This window comes from Perna viridis, chromosome 15 (assembly GCF_037379345.1).
Source record: "Perna viridis isolate PV_CMFRI_1.1 ecotype Kerala chromosome 15, ASM3737934v1, whole genome shotgun sequence".
In the NCBI taxonomy this organism is placed as follows: domain Eukaryota; kingdom Metazoa; phylum Mollusca; class Bivalvia; order Mytilida; family Mytilidae; genus Perna; species Perna viridis.
Genome location: NC_142459.1, coordinates 3,382,097 through 3,400,543, shown reverse-complemented (window position 1 = coordinate 3,400,543; position 18,447 = coordinate 3,382,097). Strand labels below are relative to the sequence as shown.

The following is an 18,447-nucleotide window of genomic DNA, read 5'->3' as shown; positions in this document are numbered from 1 at the left end:
ACCGAGTTTGAACAAAAGCCAATGAGCGGTATCTGAGGAATTGCGTCCACAAAGTGTTTCTATAGTGTAGCTTGTAGCGGCGACCGGGGGTGATTCACACACGCTTGCACGCACACATATTATACTGGCATTCTAAGGGAAACATAATATCAAATGTAAAAAGCTGTGAAACAACCTATTGAAATATCAATTTTAATTTGTGTTTCTTGTAGTAACTAACCATCATAATGGAAAAATGTTCAGTTAACTCGGTTTGATGGAATTACTTTCATCTATTTAATTTGAAAATATAGCGGAAATCAAATAATAAATATCATGGATGTTTTAAAAAGTTTATATTCTCCTTTCATCTCTTTTTTGGGGAAAATAAATTGTTCTCTTCTCTCCACAATAAACCACGACCGTTAATCTGAAATTATGAAAAATAATGTATTGCAAAAACATATCTTTGTACATTTGTTGGAAAATACCTAAAACTCAGCCATGCGTGTCTGGCATTAGAATTATTTGATTAGCGTGTAGAATGCTATGATTCTCATATGCTGCATATTAAAGATGTTTATCACATGATTTACATACATTTTTTATGTTTCTCACTACCACCTGATTATCATTTGTTTGCAAGCGAAAATTTAGGTCTGTGGTCCGTCAAAATGCATAGGAAACTGAACTGAATACAAACTAAAAGACGAGTGGAATAATGACCGCTTCGATGTGCAAACAGTTGATGGCACAGAGTACTGCAGCCAGATCATAGATGATCTGACTATTTAAGAGTTTCCGATCGGCATTTTAATCATTATATCTTTGTCCAATAAAAAAGTTAAAAGGTCTGTCTCGATGAAGATTAATTTGGTCAATTCAAATTGAAAGAAGATATAAATTCATTCTGTTTTCTTTTCCACAACGAGTTATATTTCATTATATACATATAATTATCATTCCCGTTACGTAATGATTTGCCCACGAGAGTGTTGTATCCTTTTCGTATGAAAGTATAATGGCATGTAAGTTTAGCTGGACAGTTTTCATCTATCAACAAGGATTCCAGAGGTTTTGTAAACGCGTATCCTAAAGGGAAAAGTAACATTCTTGACTTTCATTTTTTTTCTATTCAGTATTTGGACTTCATACATCGAAAGCGGGTACCCTTGACACGATTTCGTAGCTGTCTACTTTTCGATGTACTATGCGTGTCATATTTTATCTCGAAAAAGTAATCAATTTAATATAACATTTTCTCACAATCAAATTTACTATGTAATGATTGTATTTTCTTGAATTTCTGTCTAGAATCAAAGAATATGTCACCTAAAATGACTCCGGTCGTTAGAAACATGCAATAGACGCCTAAATCCAAAAAAATCCACTCTAAACGATTTCGTCCGACCTATAGCTGCAACGGACATGCATGTACGGTCTTATTAATAATGGACAATTGATCTTTGACGTCACAGGTCGTCTTTTCGAAGTAAGCGAAGAGTACAATCAAGCGACAGCGCTTGAAAAAAGTCGATAGGTCTAGCGAAAACCCAACATAGACTCAGAAGTCAACGTTAATCAAAATGACCGAATATTTCCGTTAGTCCTGTTGGTAATTAGTGGCGTATTGATGAATCAAACAACGGCTTTTACTTTCTAAAAACTACTTACTGACTTTTGTCTATTGTTTGGCTTCCATTGATTTGTAAAAATGAATCCACGGTTTAACAATAGGTTGACGTCACAACAATGGTTTAACATACCTCAAACAACTGCCAAATTAAACTTTTTTGACTGCTGTATACAAATGTTTGTTTTGTTCTGTTTTTTTTTTGTGTGCGTTAAGTCTTTTGCCTTATTGAATTATTTGCATTTTGTTCTCTCAGTAAGCTTATCTAATTATGAGGATTGAAGGATAATGACCTATCATGAGATACATGTAATAAGTGCTAGAATTCGTAAGAATTAGAAAAAATGAAAAGTAACTAGCCATGCTAATAAAAAAATTAACACGAACTTGTTGGCAGATACTTTATGGTATATTTATGACGAATGGACAATTCGTTTGTCGCAGAAGTGTCAAAGGATGCAGAAAAGTGAGTTTAAAATAACTGCAAAATAATAGGGGGAAACTGAATTATCTACCTTTGATAAAAATTGCGACATTTCATATACTTAATACCTCGAATTATTGACACTTATTTTTGTTGTTGTCGCATTTTTGCATTTCAGATATAATAATGGAAAGACTTGTGTATGTGTGTTTTTTCACACCATGATTCACCCACAGCCCAATTCTTACAAAGAATAGCACTAAAATTAAATTACTTTTGTCGTTATTGTGTGGACAATTTCCTTTCAATCAATTTTTTGATGTTGCACTTAAGCAACTCAGGGGATGTCTCTATAAAAACAAAATACAAAAACAAAAACAAAAAACACAAACACAAACAAAAACAAAAAAAAAAATAAACAAAATAAAAACAAAAAAAAAAAAGGTAACACTTACCCTACCGGTGCCCCTAATCAGTTTTCAGTGAAGTTCGGGTTGCTCATTCACTTTTGTTTCTATTTACGTTATTTCGTTATAACAAGTTTTTTATTGTTTGTACCATTTTTATGAGTCGTTTGGTTATCCCAGAATTATGTTTGTTTTGATTACCGTTCTAATCCTGGTTACCTTGATTTCACTTTTCTTCATCATGATGATAGGTTTTACTTACAAACTGGTTTAACACATTTGGATTCACAGCTATATCTACAGCACTTCATTGATGATGGGCATGACTTTGTTTTCCCACAGGATGACTTAAATCCCTGCAGACAAACTGGATATGGATTAGGGTTTGGTGGACATTTCCCTGGTACAGTTGGTGTAATACAGTCACAAGTCTGACATCCGTGAGAATTTTTTTTGAAACCGTATGGACAGTGACGTGCACATTTTACCAGTGGACATTGGTAACTCTCGCATTTACATGTTTGGCATCCATTCGAGTCTTTCACATACCCATATGGACAGGGAACTAAACATTTCACCTGTGGGCAAGGTGGTTTTGGCCGACATTTACAATATTTACATCCTTTATTATCCTTTCCCTTGTCATATCCGTATTGACATGTTGAAGGACATGAAACTTGTGGACAGACCTTACAGACACAATAATCACAACCCTTCGCATCTTTGCCTTCAGTTTTTCCATATGGACAATATGTAGGACATGCACTTGCTGGACAGACTGGTGGAAGACACTTGCATGTCTTGCATCCATGAGAATCTTTCTTGTACCCGTATGGGCAATGTATGGTACATGATACTCCTCGGCAAAGGTATGGCTTACATTTACATGTATCACAACCATTCGAATCCTTTATGTACCCATTTGGACAAGATACACATTTAAGAAGAGCGCATGTTCTGCATTTACAGTACGGACATCCATAGCTGTCCTTTCCTTTAATGACACCGTTTGGACAGTAGTGGGGACATGCCACTAGTGGGCATGGTTTACACTTACACGTTTCACAATGGTATGGTTTATGTTCTTTAATGACACCATTAGGGCAGTCAGCTGGACATACCACTAGTGGGCATGGTTTACATTTACAAATTTCACATTGGAATCTTTCCTGTTCTTTAATGACACCATTTGGACAGTCAGCTGGACATGAAACTTTTGGACATGGTTTACAACCACAGGTATCACAACCATTGTTGTCTTTCCCTCTGATAAGGCCATTTGGACAGTCTAATGGGCACGAGGCTGGCGGGCATGGTTTACACTTGCAGAAATCACATCCTTTACTGTCTTTTCCTCTTATAACACCATTAGGGCAGTATATAGGACATGTTGTAGAGGGACAATCTTTACATGTGCAAATATCGCATCCATTATTATCTTTTCCTTCGATTACACCATGAGGGCAATATTTAGGACATGAGGCTGGCGGGCATGGTTTACACTTGCAGAAATCACATCCTTTGTTGTCTTTTCCTCTTATGACACCATTAGGGCAATATATAGGACATGTTGCTGATGGGCATGTCTTACATTTGCAGTATTTACATCCCTTACTATCTTTCCCTTTAATATAACCACCTGGACAATAAGTTGGGCATGAAGACGGACCACATGGCTTGCACCCACAGTTGTAACAACCGTTAGCGTCTTTTTCTTTTTCGAAACCATATGGGCAATATTTAGGACAAGCAACTGGTGGGCAAAGCTTGCATCCACAGTTATAGCAACCATTAGCGTCTTTTTCTTTTTCATAACCATTTGCACAAAATTTTGGACAAGCAACTGGCGGGCAAGGTTTACAACCACAAATGTAACATCCGTTGCTATTTTTCTCCTTTTCGAATCCATTAGGACAGTACTTTGGACACTTCACTTCTGGGCAAGTTTTGCATTTACAATAAGAACATCCGTTGCTATCTTTACCCTTGACGTATCCATTTGGGCAATATTTTGGACAAACTTCATCTGGGCAAGTTTTACATTTACAATAATGACATCCTTTGTTATCTTTGCCCTTGTTATATCCGTTGGGACAGTAGTGTGGGCACTTTATAACAGGACAAACAGGCTCTTTACATTTACATAGTTTGCAGCCAGAAGTATCATGGACAAAGCCATAGGGACATCTCATATGACAAGCTACCCTTTTACATCGGTGGACTGTAAGTATAAAGAAAATGGAAATAATAAATTACAGCTAATACAATATTAGAATCAGATTTTAGAATTCAGCTGAATGAAACAATAATTCGTTACTACACTCATACACTTGATTGTACAAATGAAAATACTTATACAAGGGTTGATACAGCTCTAATATCTTACCTTGAAATACTTTATACATATACCAGACAGGAAATGATTCATGGAGGTCAAAACCAAACCAAGTCACTTTTATTTCGAAACACTTACAGACTTAGTTTGTCATTTGGTTATTGTACTTTGGAAATAAAATTTCAATAGATTGTGTATGAAATTGGCACTTTACAGGATTTATCTTAATTTCTTAATCTGCTTTGATTTGTTTAAGTTTAGTTATAGAAGAATGTATAGTTTTCTTAATATACAGAAAGGACCATCGTCACTTAAAGATATAGCATGTGTAGACAAAAAAAAGCATCATTTGTTCTTTGGGTTTTTTTCTACACCAGGAACCAACTCTGATATATGCAGTGCCTGCATTTTACATGGACTGGCGCTTAATGTGTACTTAACAGATAATCAAACTGTTAATTACTACGATTAGTGAATAAATGGTTAAGGTTTCATCTTTCTTGAATTTAGCAGGAGTAGGTAACTATGAATGAATAAATAAATTACTCTGTATTTTCTAGGCACTCCCTAGTTGAGTGAAACCTGTCTTAACCGGATTCTAGATATATCAAACACCTGCTTTTAGTTCTTTTATATCCATTCATCTTATTTCAAACCTGGATAGACCGAACACCTGCCTAAACTAGACACATTCTACAATCAATCTCAAAGTGTTCGGTATAGGTTGGTTTACAGTTTTCTGGAGTGACTTAATTCTATTATTAATGTTATGTTGCCCTTTCATACTGACCACACGATTTACGGCAATGTTTTCTTGTTGGAAAACTGTTTCCATTACCACCGCATCCAGCATACCAGAATTTCTTACAGGTATTTGTTTTCTTGTCGTAGCCCCATCGATGCACATGAAAATTTCCATGAGTGCAACTTCCGATTGAAATAGGTGCATTGCAGTCGTATTCTGAAATAATATGTTTGTGTGTGTGAGAAATATAAATTGTAGAAGCCTTGTCTGTATGGAGATGTAAAAATACATATACAATACATGTATATTGCCGAAAAATATATAATTTATTTGACGAGGTTCAGAAACAGTCAGACAGCGGGGGTTCCCCATATCAGTGAAATACCACAGTGACTTGCATGTTAGTGTAATACCAGAGTGACTTCCATATCAGTGTAATACCAGAGTGATTTCAATGTCAGTGCAATACTAGCTACTTACATGTCAGTGTAATACCAAACTGACTTTAGGCCAAAGTAATACCAGAGTGATTTCCATGTCAGTGTAATACCAAATTGACTGCAAGCCAGTGCAATATCAGAGTGACTTACATGTCATTGTAATACTAGTTCGACTTACATGCCAGAGTAATACCAAATTGACTTCAATTCCAGTCTTTTACCATAGTGACTTCCATGTAAGTGTAATATTAGATTGACTTACCTGTCAGTGTAATACCAGAATGAGTTACATGTCAGTGTAATACCAAAGTGACTTACATATCAGTGTAATACCAAAATGACTTCATGCCAGTGTAATACCAGAGTGACTTGTTTGTCAGTGCTATGCTAGAGTGACTGATATATCAATGCTATATTAGAGTGACTTGCATGTCAGTGTAATGCCAAAGTGACTTTTGTGTCGATGAAATACAGAATTGACTTCAATTTCAGTCTTATACCCGGAGTGACTTCAATGTCAGTGTTATACCAGAGTGACTTAAATGACATCGAATGTCAGAGTGACTGACATGTCAATGCTATACTTGAGTTACTTACATGTCAATGCCATACAAGAGTTATTTACATGTCAGTGCTATACTAGAGTGCCTGACATATCAGTACTGTACTAGATTTACTTACATGTCAGTGTTTGCCAGAGAAACTTACATGCAAGAGTTACACCGTAATTTGACTTACTTGTAGTACACGTTTTTAAGCATTCTGCTTTTGTGCCAAAATTATTGCCATTTCCTTTACATCCACCATAACCAAATCTACGACATTTTTTCCTGTGTACATCATAATAAAATCTATGTATATATGCATGACATGGACCTGTAACCTTTGGTAGAAGGCACACATCTACAAAAAGATATTACCAAATATGGTCATTGGCAAACATGTCACGGCACAAAGACATTGACGTCTGAGCCGACTTGTCATTGACATAACATGACGAAAAAATGAAAAGTTTTGGAAATAAAGACCGCGTTTATTTTAATCCAAGAAATTTTTCACTGCGATTTCTTTCTCCTTTTGGAGAGTATGTCGTTTTACTGTTTTACGTGACCGAGATTGAATATCTTACACTATGCAAGAAATTCACCCTAAAGGGATTATTGAAATTATGAATATTCTACGGAAGATCGTCATTCGTTGATATTTTGTTTATTTCCTAAAATCAAGCTTCAAATGTTATATTTAAATCCCCGTGACACAACATTCTTTCGTGGTCTTTGTGATAAGTTTGATAGTTATGTCTTATAATAAGTGAAAGTTTGAATAATCGCAAATATCAACTCATGTTATCAAATTTTACAATCATAACAACGAGCCTCCGCGAGTTTGTTATGATGTTGAAATCTTATGATTTTCTTGCACGAGTTATAAATTCATTTTCTCTGCGATTTTTTTGGAATATTGTAGCCGTTTGACATTCAGCATCTGTCAGAAATTCTATCGATTGTACCTCTATGACGTTACCAATTGTGTCTGTAAAACAACGTTAGAAACGTCATAACGTTGCTTTCAATCAGTTAGGTTTTATAAAAAATGAAACACAATCATATAACTAATAGCAACGGCAACGTCCTCATATCACATCGTCCATTATGTAATATTCAACCGTCCAAGAGGTAGATCAATCGTGTAAATCATAGAGAATGTTACAGTTGATAACATGAGAGGATATTTTCCAAGCTCCATACCGTGGCAGACGTTCGATTCCTCTCTTACTAATCGCTGCAGGCAAGTCTTTCGAAATTCTCGTACATTATTCAATTCAAACGTCATTTGACAATTAGATAACGTCGCGTAAAATCATTCACTTTTTCTTGACGTTGCAAAATTATTGAAACTTCTGAAGTGAATTTCGAACGTCAGACGCTTTTCGGACCTTGGATATTTTTACCAAACGGATTGAAAGTAAGTTTTGACGAACAGCTAATTTCTCCATGAGATTGTTGTGTTGTTGTTTCCGCTATCCTGACGTAAAGCAGTCTTGTCAGGAGTTTTCGCTACAATGACGTAAAGCTGTGGTTGACGGAATTTCTGCTATCTTGATGTTTAGCTGTGTTTGACTTGTACGTTCTGGATTATCTGTTTATGTTTTACGTCATCGACTTTTTCTTATTGTACTTACTTGTTGGTGGTGCCGGGGTAGGTTTTGGTGGCGGGACGTGTACATTTACACAATGTTTACCACAGGATGTTGAGGTTACGAATTTACAACACGCCTGACCTATGAAAATATAATGTATCATATGGAGTTATTCTGATTAAAATCAATAGAGTATAGAAATCGTTAAGTGCAAATTTGTTACATGTCCGACACCTAACTTCCACCATCCAAACCAAGGATGATGTTAATTCATATATGGTGCCAATTATGGGCGCACTATGCCAAAGATGATGTCAGTTAACTAGGCCAAAAAAAACAATGATGTCTGTTATAAAGGCTCCAAACCAAAGATGAGATGTCAATAATTGATGCCCACACCAAAGATGATGCTAATTATCTACGTCCATCACCAAAGGTGTTATCTATTTACGTCCCAGACTAAAGATGATATCAATTATCTTCGCAAAAAAAACCAAAGATGATGTCATTGCTTTGCATTTTGACTAAAGATGATTTCAATCATTGATGACAGAAGTCATAATATCATAAGTTAATGATATATTATAACTTGTAGTTCTAAACATACCTGATGGACATTTGTTCTTGTGACCACATTTGTTGATAAAACCTACGCATTTATATGGGCTGACCTGTGGACACTGGTAAGTCGCCTGAAATAACAAAATATGTAACTTTTAAATGACAGTGTTTGATTTGACTACACGTCAGTGTGTGCATGTATTGCTCACAATTCATGACGTCACCGATGATCCTGAAATTGGTTAATATAGGTATTCAACGAAATATGATCAATTATTATTGTATATAGGCTCATATGTTCGTATGACATACCACAAAGGACAAAATTCCACAATTCCCAAGCTATCACAACACAGTATATTATTAACAACTTACAAAGACAGTCCTAATATAACCGACAGAATAACTACAAAATACCAATCATCTATGTGTTTCAAGAAGTGACCTCTCAGTTGCAGCATAAGAACAAAAAGAAAACAAACAACACAAAACACAAAACAAAAAACAAAATAAGAAAATTTATAAGAAGTACCTCATAATAAAATTATTGAAACAGGAAGCCAGAACCAGCACTGATAAGAAGTTACTGTTTTAAGGTCTGGTACGCAGTTTTGTGTATATTCTAAATATTGATGTAGCATAATAAACGAAAAAAATATTATTCAAAATTAAAATACTAACACATGTATCAAAATGCATATATGGCCAGTTAGGAAACATTAGAAGACACAATTACATTAGATTTACAAAAATATAACAATTAGGGCAGACATAGAAATTTATAAAAAAAATACGTGAGGGGATAATTTGTTCAATGCAATCTTTAGACATTCATTAGAATAGTAATGATCCATGAAACATGATTTCTCTGGTTTATTCTGCTGTTTGCTTTATTTAGCTTAAAAAGGTAACATTTTGTTTAGATCATAAGATATTATAAAGTTAAGTAGTTATATATATGTAATTATGCTGTGGTGTTTCCGTGAAATATTTTATAAATATAATGTTTTATGTCGCGTTCAGTTATTCTTATTTAATGTGTGATTTATTTGAGCTTTGGTCGACAACAAATATAAAAAGTTAGTTTTTGACGATCAAGATCAAGAAACTTTATTTGAGCTTTGGTCGAAAAAAAAATAAAAATAAACGCTAGTAACTAAAATCAAGATTAGAAACTTGGTGATTATTTAAGTTGTTTGGTCATTCCACGTCAGCTGTTGCATTTGTAAGTCAACGGTAATGTCACCGTACGTCAAATAGTGGTAACCGCCTAGTAATATACCTTTTACAGCATTTGATTACGACATGAAAAGGTTTATCTAATGCGATAAGTTAGCATAAATTATATATTGGATACTAAAAACATTCAAGGACATACGTATTCAATTCATCAAAAAGTTTCCTTTTATCCTATTTTGTTTCACCCCTAATATAGTGGTATATCATTGTAGCATCGTTTTCTGTCATTTATTGTTCTGAGCATTTCCGGTGATGCATTTGAAAGAGCTCGATTACACGTTACAAACAATGTGATAAACGATTAAAAATGAACTTGTTACCAAGTCGACACAAATTGGCAAGAAAGCTTTTTTTTTTATAAAGGCTGGGTAAATTATTTAATGAATATGAAAGAAGCGAACAAAGTTCAGATATAAATATTTAATGCACACAATTTACAAAAAATGTTCTGTGCGGCAATGCATATAAAGAAGTCTTATTTACTGCATAAATACGTAAATGCCGCTTCAACTAATATTGTTAATTCTGGTATGATGTAAACCTGTTTCAAAGATTGATTGATTGATTGATTGTTGGGGTTTAACGTCCGAGCAGCAATATTTCAGCTATATTCAGACGATGAACTTGAAACGGATGATCAAATGAACATGAAATGATGATGAAATGAAAAACGGGATGGGACACAAGGACAAATTTTGATTGCCACTAGCAAAAGGGAGGGATGGGTAAGGTCGGGCAATTTAGCCTCCTGTGGCGGAGCGCAAAGGTTCCTACTCCTATCGAATACCACAACAGGGTTCTTTAACGTGCGAGGAACGTGGCATCTTTCCCAACACGGTGCACCACTATGGTTTGCGGTCAGGTTTTCCGTATTATAGCCTGACAACCCCAGCATGTAACATGCCAGGGGTACCCCATTCCACCACCTGTGGCACACATCCCAGTTGTTCTGTGGGCAGAGCGCCTAGGCCCCGGCTAGGTTTCTGAGCACTATTTAGTCGCCTTTTAAAACAAGCTTAGGGCTGCTGCAGGCCTATTCTTTTGACACCCGGACCTGCACGGGGCTGTTTCAAAGAGTAACCTCTTACTGATGTCATACAATTTGTTGTTGGATTTAGGTCTTCATTGTGTTTGGTTCGAATGACATTTATGGCCGTGAACTCTTTGAAAGAGTAATAAAAGGGAACTAAGGTTTTCGCGGTAATGAAAAGAAAGAATCATGTGACTTATTCCGCAGAGATAAATGCTGTTTAGTACTTATTCAATGTAAACTATAGGGGAACGCTATAGATGAGCATCTTCGCAAGTTCCGGAAATTCTTGGAGCACTGACTAAGGAGAATCATTATAGTACAATATTTGATTATCATATGAATCGAGCTTGATATGATTATAAAAATATTTTAATTCACCTTTGTATATGTTATTTTTTTGCAAATTTATGATAACTATATGTAACTAGACCAATATTTACACATGGGAATCATATCACTATCATATGATTATCATCTGAATCGAGCAATGTATGACTGTCATGTGTGGCACATTTGGCTGTGAAAAAGTTAGAAATTTCAAACAAGTTCCTCTTGCATTATGAATGCATTTTCTACTAAGTTGCCAAATACGTTTTTGTTGAGATGTAGGCGACCATTGAACTATTGACGAGATATTATTTGTCTTTGGAAAGTGCCTATGTCTTACATTTCAATTTAAATGTAGGTTGTGTTTAATTAACGTTAATCACTCGATTTTAAAAAATACCAAATTTATTTTACTGTGTGAATCATCTTTTTCACATCAGGACCATTCGATAAATAGTAATACCACAGAGTATACAAACAGAGTTTAATATATGACAAAACCAAAGTCTCAAAGATCATTTTTATATCTTATTTATGTTTATACAGTTTCTTGACAGTAAAAATTAGGACTGAACATTGACATAAATCATCTTACATTGGGTCAGTACATTATTTTTACCATTTGACAGGTCATATGAATGCTTACGTCACCTACTATATACATTACGTATAGTTATGTTCGGGCAAAATTAAGCTTGTATTTTTTGTATCTTTATTTCTAACTTTTTTTAAAACCTTACTATTGGCATACATCCCTTTGCAATATTCAACATAAATTGTAATTGTTTAACTTTCTAATTGTATTATAACAATATTTTCTTCTTTTTGGCATTGCATAATCAGCTACTTACTGTACCAAGTGCTATAACAGAACAGAGGAGAGCGAACACTACATATCCAGTCATGTCTATTCCTGCTCCAAGTTTGGTTTATAAATCGGAAATAATATGTTATTTATACAAACCGTCGTATTCGGTTTTTATCCGATTTACAACAAAATATATTAACTCGTTTCGTGAGCATTATATGATCTGGTTCTGTACTATGGAAGTATAAAATGTAACTATATCGGATTAAGGACCTGCATTAATGAGAATATATAGAAAGAAAATCAAATGAGCTTTCGATGTGAATGATATCGTTTCACACGCTCATTATATAATAGCATATTACAATTATTCAACTTTAAATCGCACGTTTTAAAACTGTTCAATTATTATTATTTAAACGAGTATAAGATATGATTCTACAAACTAGAATTGATAATGTAAATGTAGTGACACCCTCTTTAGAAATGAAAAATAGATAGGGCAGATCACTGTTTACAGATATTCAAAATGCATTGAAGCCGCGACTTCAGGCTGACAGTATTCCAATTTATGATTGTTCAGATTTGTACCGGTTTTTGTTGTATTTTTTTTATTTAAGTCTTATCTCCAGCTAATCGTTTGAAACGTATATCTTTCGGTTCCGCTAGAATTTCGGTTCTCATTCATTAATCCTTGATATTAGGCCCTTGAATTGTTGTACCTTCTCGTCTTCCTACTTTCGATAGTTTTGGAATTAAATTCTTCCTATATATTTGATTTTAATACTGTTGATGTGAGGTTACTCTTTGAAATACGTGTACAGCATATAGAAATTTGCAGAAAATATGATTGGAATTTTTGTAATTCATATGTCGTTAAAAATTGAAATACCTAGTCATGTCATACATCCATCACGCATAACTTTTTTTAACAAAATATATTATGTAAAAACTTTTGGAACAATTGTGTTCAGATGGTTCATCAATTTGAATATACATGTACTACCACGGGGTTCATAATTCTTTCAATAAAAAAAATACCCGAAGAATTAACAAAAAGAAAAAAACTAACAGAAATTATGTTCGGTTTGTCTGATTAAAAAAAATGTTGTCCTCTATTCTTTTTTTTCATGTAAATCTCATTAATACGGGAAACATAAGAAAATATGTTACTAAAATGTTAATATGAAATGGAAAATGATGGCAGTGATACGGAAATAACTGAATCTTTTACAATTGCGTTGACCAGGTAACTAATTTTGACCGTTTAACCGATAGGAAAATGTAATGACGTCATTATAAATGGGATTATATTCCATGGGCCATTTTCCTTTGTACATACACACGCCATATCCAATAAAATACGACCTGTATTACTTATATAATGTATACCATATGTTGCCATGAATATTAAAACTTTGTTGATGAATACATAGAAAATGACAAAAATATTATTCAGTTTCGAAAAGAAATCACAGAAAAATGTAAAGTCATTAAATCTGGGTGACTGACCCAAAGCTTTGCTTTATCCTTGGAAAACCTTTTGTAGGTCTTTGGAAGCATGCCGTAATGTCACTATGTATTGATAAGACATGTTTTAACCTTGAGAAACAAAGTGTTCGACATAAATTCATAATAAGTAACACTTCCAATCAAACAGTAACCTTAAATCAAAATATAGTTAACAATGCTACTATTCGTGAAAATATTACATATGTAGAACAAAAAACAAAAAAAATAAAATAAAAACATAGGCTTGTTTGGTAGGTTTATCTACACTATAAATCACTTCTACCATAGGCAGTTCCTTCCTGAATACTGTATGGACTTATACATAAAATTTAAGACGTCCGTTGATAAATAATTACTGTTGACCTTGTTTTTTTAATAGAAATATCATTCGAGTAATATTATTTATAATTTAATAATACAGTCGAACTTCACTCGCTCGAACTCGGATGGCTCGAACACCGGGGTTTCTCGAACACACTTCAAAGTACCAAAATTTTCTCCTATATAAGGAATATAAATAACCATGGATTTCTCGAACACTCGAACTGACTAGTCGGTCCGTTCGGTAGTAAATCTTAGAGAATAACCATCACTAACTCGAACTCGTCAGCCATTTTGTCAGCTTGGATAACAAAAGGTGTGAAAAACTGAAACCCTATCATTAGTAAATGTCATTTTAGTTAATTACAGGTAATACTTAAGTCATCACTAATTAGGTAGATTTGATCTTAACATAGTACTGATTAAAGTTCGAGAATTTTCCGAAGTCGGTATGATGAAAGCATGAAAGAAAATCAGATAAAAAACATATTATTGACCAAGGAACTCGAGATCTGAACGTTTTTAAAAGCGAACACAGCATTTTTAATGTCCACAAATCAACATAATCTTTCGAAAGCGAATGAAAAGGATCAACGAACTAACACAACTTCGCAAGAAGTAAGCAATTTCTAACGATAAAGTCGAACTCGGACCGGCAACGAAAAAACATCCGGAAATATTCGAACTTCAATTTCTCGAACTCCCGATAACTCGAACACATTTCAATGGTCCCTTGGAGTTCGAACTACCGAGGTTTGACTGTATAAGCAAGTGTATTAATGAAATATATATGTGATGATTGTTCTAAAATCAAATCAAATTATAATTTAAGTAATCTTTATCAAAGTCCGACAGACGTTGATTCATGAATGTCAAAACCCAACAGATTCAGTTTTACTTCTGGTAATAATACAGTTACTGATCACATAACCCGTCTTTGTTTTTCATTAGGTACTTTTTGCACCTTTGAGATAAAAATTATATAGATTGTATGTGAAATAGGTTTTTTTTGCCAGAGTTATCGTTCTTGATTAGGTCTCATTTGGTTGATATCATTTTATATATTTACTTTGCGCACTGTAAATTGTGAAACTAATATTCACTCTTAACCAAAGCAGAGTCACCTCTTTCGGTAAAGTAAATGTGCATTTACCTATACATATGCTAAATGTTTCTCCTACCATTCAAAATGTTTGTCAACAGTGTATCATGCATTTAAAAAAAGTTATCCTATCAGTTTTCTAAAGTTTACCTTAGATTATCAAAGTCTCCTTCAGCAAACCTGAAGAGCCAAAGGGCCATTCCTTTACTTTTTCTCCCTTCCACTGTCAATGGAATAATAAAAAAAAGATGTGCGTTTCAAGTAAGACGTCCTGCGTCCTTTTACTGGTCACACAAAAATATCGATGCCAACTCTGAATATACTGATAAAATGCTGGCAAAAGATCAATTGAGGCAATAGAAGAAATCAAAACATAACATATCTAAATAAGGAGGCAATTCTGGACTAATAGGTTCTACCAGAATATGTTAAAGGAACTACATTAGTAAAACTCATGTTTCATACAAAGAATGTATGCTCTGTGTTTTAGGGGTTTCAAATTTAGTATAACTGTGAAATCGGTTAAAAATATAGTATGATATATATAGTACGTTCTGGCTGCTGGGTTGGTAAATGCCCTCGGGGACATTTGTTCCGCCAATAGTGGCAACATACCAATGGTATCATTTATCAAACCATTAATAACATAATACATTTGTGTCATTTATGTGTCATGTCTTCTATTTATAGTCGGAAATTTATTTTCAGATAAGAAATAAAATGTTAGATTTTTTTGTAGTTGAGGAAAAAAGTCTTCTTTTTTTAAAATTAGCTGAGCATTAAAACGAATTTATTACGAAAACTTCCATTTATAGGTAATAAAATGTGTTCCAATAAATTGCTTTATTGGGTAAATATCTAGTTCTCCGGATGAAAAAGAAGTCATCGTTATGTATAAGCCAACTTACATTATATTTAAAAGATCACTATGACCTTATAAAGCATGTCATAAAAATTCATTACTGAGCCGCATCTGCTTTTTAGATGGGTTAGATGGATTTCACGAGATTGGGTCCTTGTCTACCGTTCAAAAGCATGAAGACTTGTCATTTAGAGAACGTTGAGTTCAGTGTTGAGGGCAAAACATCTTTTTGTGTTAAAAAATACCGATGAAAAATAACAAATATATATTTCTACATGATAATGTTATTAAGAAAAAAAACATAAAATATGAGATTTTGCATAGTTATACAGCGTTTCGAGTACGGTCTTCGGTTTTCAATACGTTCTACGTTGCAAATTCCGGTAAAGAAAATGAAAATAGAGCGAGACTTACATACCCTATATAACTAGAGGTGATACGAAAATAATATCCATTCAAAGTTGTGTAGTTGTAGAAAATATACTATGTTGGTTTGTCAGATAATAACATATACTTTGTTCATGGAGTTTTATCTTTTTAAAACACGCACACACTTTCTGATCCAAAATTTCAAGTGTAATTCTATGAAAGGTAATTATGTTTTATGTTATAGTCATATTCAGTCAGTTGTTGTCTACGTGGTTCATTACATTCAATAACATTCAATTTATAAATAGATTTCCTATATATAAGCGTAAGTAAAATTAACTAAAGTACCACAGTCGCAGAAGGATAACAAGATCTGGCAAGATAACAGATTACAGGACAGTGTAAATTAGGGCAAGTCTGCTTTTAATTGTTAATACTATCACAAGAGGACAGATTCACTCTTTCCCAATACGGCGACTCATATCCCAGCCCACCTGCATCAAATCTATTCTGGGGAAATCAGCACAATTAAGCAATTTATATAATTCAAATAATACCTGATAAGCTCTTTTTTTATCAGTAAAGAGCCGGTCCCTCACTATGACATGAACTGGTCTTGACCGAGCTTCCAAAGGTTTCTCTGGTAGATAATGATATGATCCAATTTAGAATACTGGATAGCATCAGAACCCTTTATCTTGTCAGTTCCCGTCATACGAAGAGGTCTATACCTAATCGCTTAACATCCTCCAAACCCAGGTCTAACATATATTTAGCAAATTGTTCATTTCAGTTTATTGTATATCAGCTGGAAAACAATTAGTTGCCAATGATAAATTAAATGTTTTTAAGGCACATTGAATACTGTTTAAGTAAATATCACTCACTGTGTCTGATAAGTGAGTGTCATCGGAACGGTTTATCTTCCTCTTATATTTGGCTGTTTAACAATACAATGCCTTTCATTGTGCTTGAAATTTGCGAAGGCACAACTAATTATTTTCTTGATGTTTTCTTTGACCTTCCCCGTCTTTTTTTCTTTGTGCTATATACCAGTAAAACCTCGTTATCTTACTAAAAATTAAGCGGGTGCTTTGGCATTAGAAAGCTTAACCTTAGAATATATCTATTCATATCAGTTATTAGGTCATATGACATTCACCAAATCATTTGATCCAAGTTGAACAATTAAATATGGAGGAAGGGGTAGAAATCCGATATCCTTCTCGACTCTGGCCTTCAAGACAAACCATGACATGCTTCTCTTTCCTAGTCATTTTATTTCAACCCTTCTGTAATAAATACAAAGGTTTTGACCCCCGTTTCGTGCAAATGGACCAAGTATAAAATAAATCAATAATGATAAATTGTATGTCCAGACAACCAGCGCCCCTTCCATTTAATCATTTCACTGGACATCCCTTCTTCAGCCATATCTGCAGTTTGATCTATACGGAATGAATGCGTACGAACGTGTTGAAGAAAATTACAAAAAAGTTCAAACTCATTTGTAAAATAGATCTTAACTGATACTTGGTCAGGGCTGATTTATCTAAATGTAGAAAAAAATAATAGAAACATTTCTTACATTCTAAGAAAATGTTCTGACTGTAGAATAGGACAGATGGCCAAGCCAGCCTATTTAAAAAAAACCGAAAGTGATCGGTCTATGAACTAGAAATTATAACGTGCATTTCAACTTCGTTCTCGATTGACAGAAATGTTATGACGACTTTACTCGTCGTTTATAAGTAATTCAATGACATTACACTTAGCATTGAAAAACAGGGGTGGTTTTCGACTCGTAAAGATGTATTTTCAGTTTTTTTTTGGACAATCCTATGGCCGGCAAATACCTATTTAGTGCCTTGCGAGATCACATGTCAATGTCTATTTTATGATGGCAATGGATTTGATTAACAATTTTTACTGGTTTTACAAACACGTTTTGAAATTAAGTTGAACGATATACTGGACAGCGTAAAAACGGACTTCACCGTGTCAAATATTACAAACACTAAGTAGCACTAAAATGTTTCTTCAATTAAATTTGTTTTTCAGTACATAACGATAAACCATTTTAATTACAAAATTAACAATTTCATATCAAATTAAATTAAACTTACATATTTCAAAATGTACATTTATAATTAGCAGTATGTGCAAAGTTATTCAATTAGGAGTTCTTTCTGGTAATGAGGTATCATAAC

The 18,447-nt window shown here is 34.0% G+C and overlaps 1 protein-coding gene across 1 annotated transcript; it reads right to left on the bottom strand.

Moving 5' to 3' along the window:
* Window positions 1-318: 318 nt before the first annotated feature.
* LOC148596546 (uncharacterized) lies at window positions 319-12,267 on the bottom strand. Its single transcript, XM_088563587.1, has 7 exons — window positions 12,115-12,267; window positions 8,711-8,795; window positions 8,146-8,244; window positions 6,702-6,866; window positions 5,569-5,739; window positions 2,706-4,664; window positions 319-409 (listed from the first exon to the last, which is right to left on the bottom strand). Exons 1-7 carry the CDS (start codon window positions 12,166-12,168, stop codon window positions 405-407), a joined length of 2,538 nt encoding a protein of 845 aa, XP_088419713.1. The 5' UTR covers window positions 12,169-12,267; the 3' UTR covers window positions 319-404.
* Between the last annotated feature and the right edge of the window lie 6,180 nt (window positions 12,268-18,447).

Bases quoted from the DNA above. Each gene is read 5' to 3' on its own strand.
- LOC148596546 (XM_088563587.1), bottom strand. From the start codon at position 12,168: ATGACTGGATATGTAGTGTTCGCTCTCCTCTGTTCTGTTATAGCACTT. The intron at 8,245-8,710 runs GTATGTTTAGAA...ATATTTTCATAG, and splicing joins CAAGAACAAATGTCCATCAG to GTCAGGCGTGTTGTAAATTC. The intron at 4,665-5,568 runs GTCAGTATGAAA...TTATACTTACAG, and splicing joins ACATTGCCGTAAATCGTGTG to TCCACCGATGTAAAAGGGTA.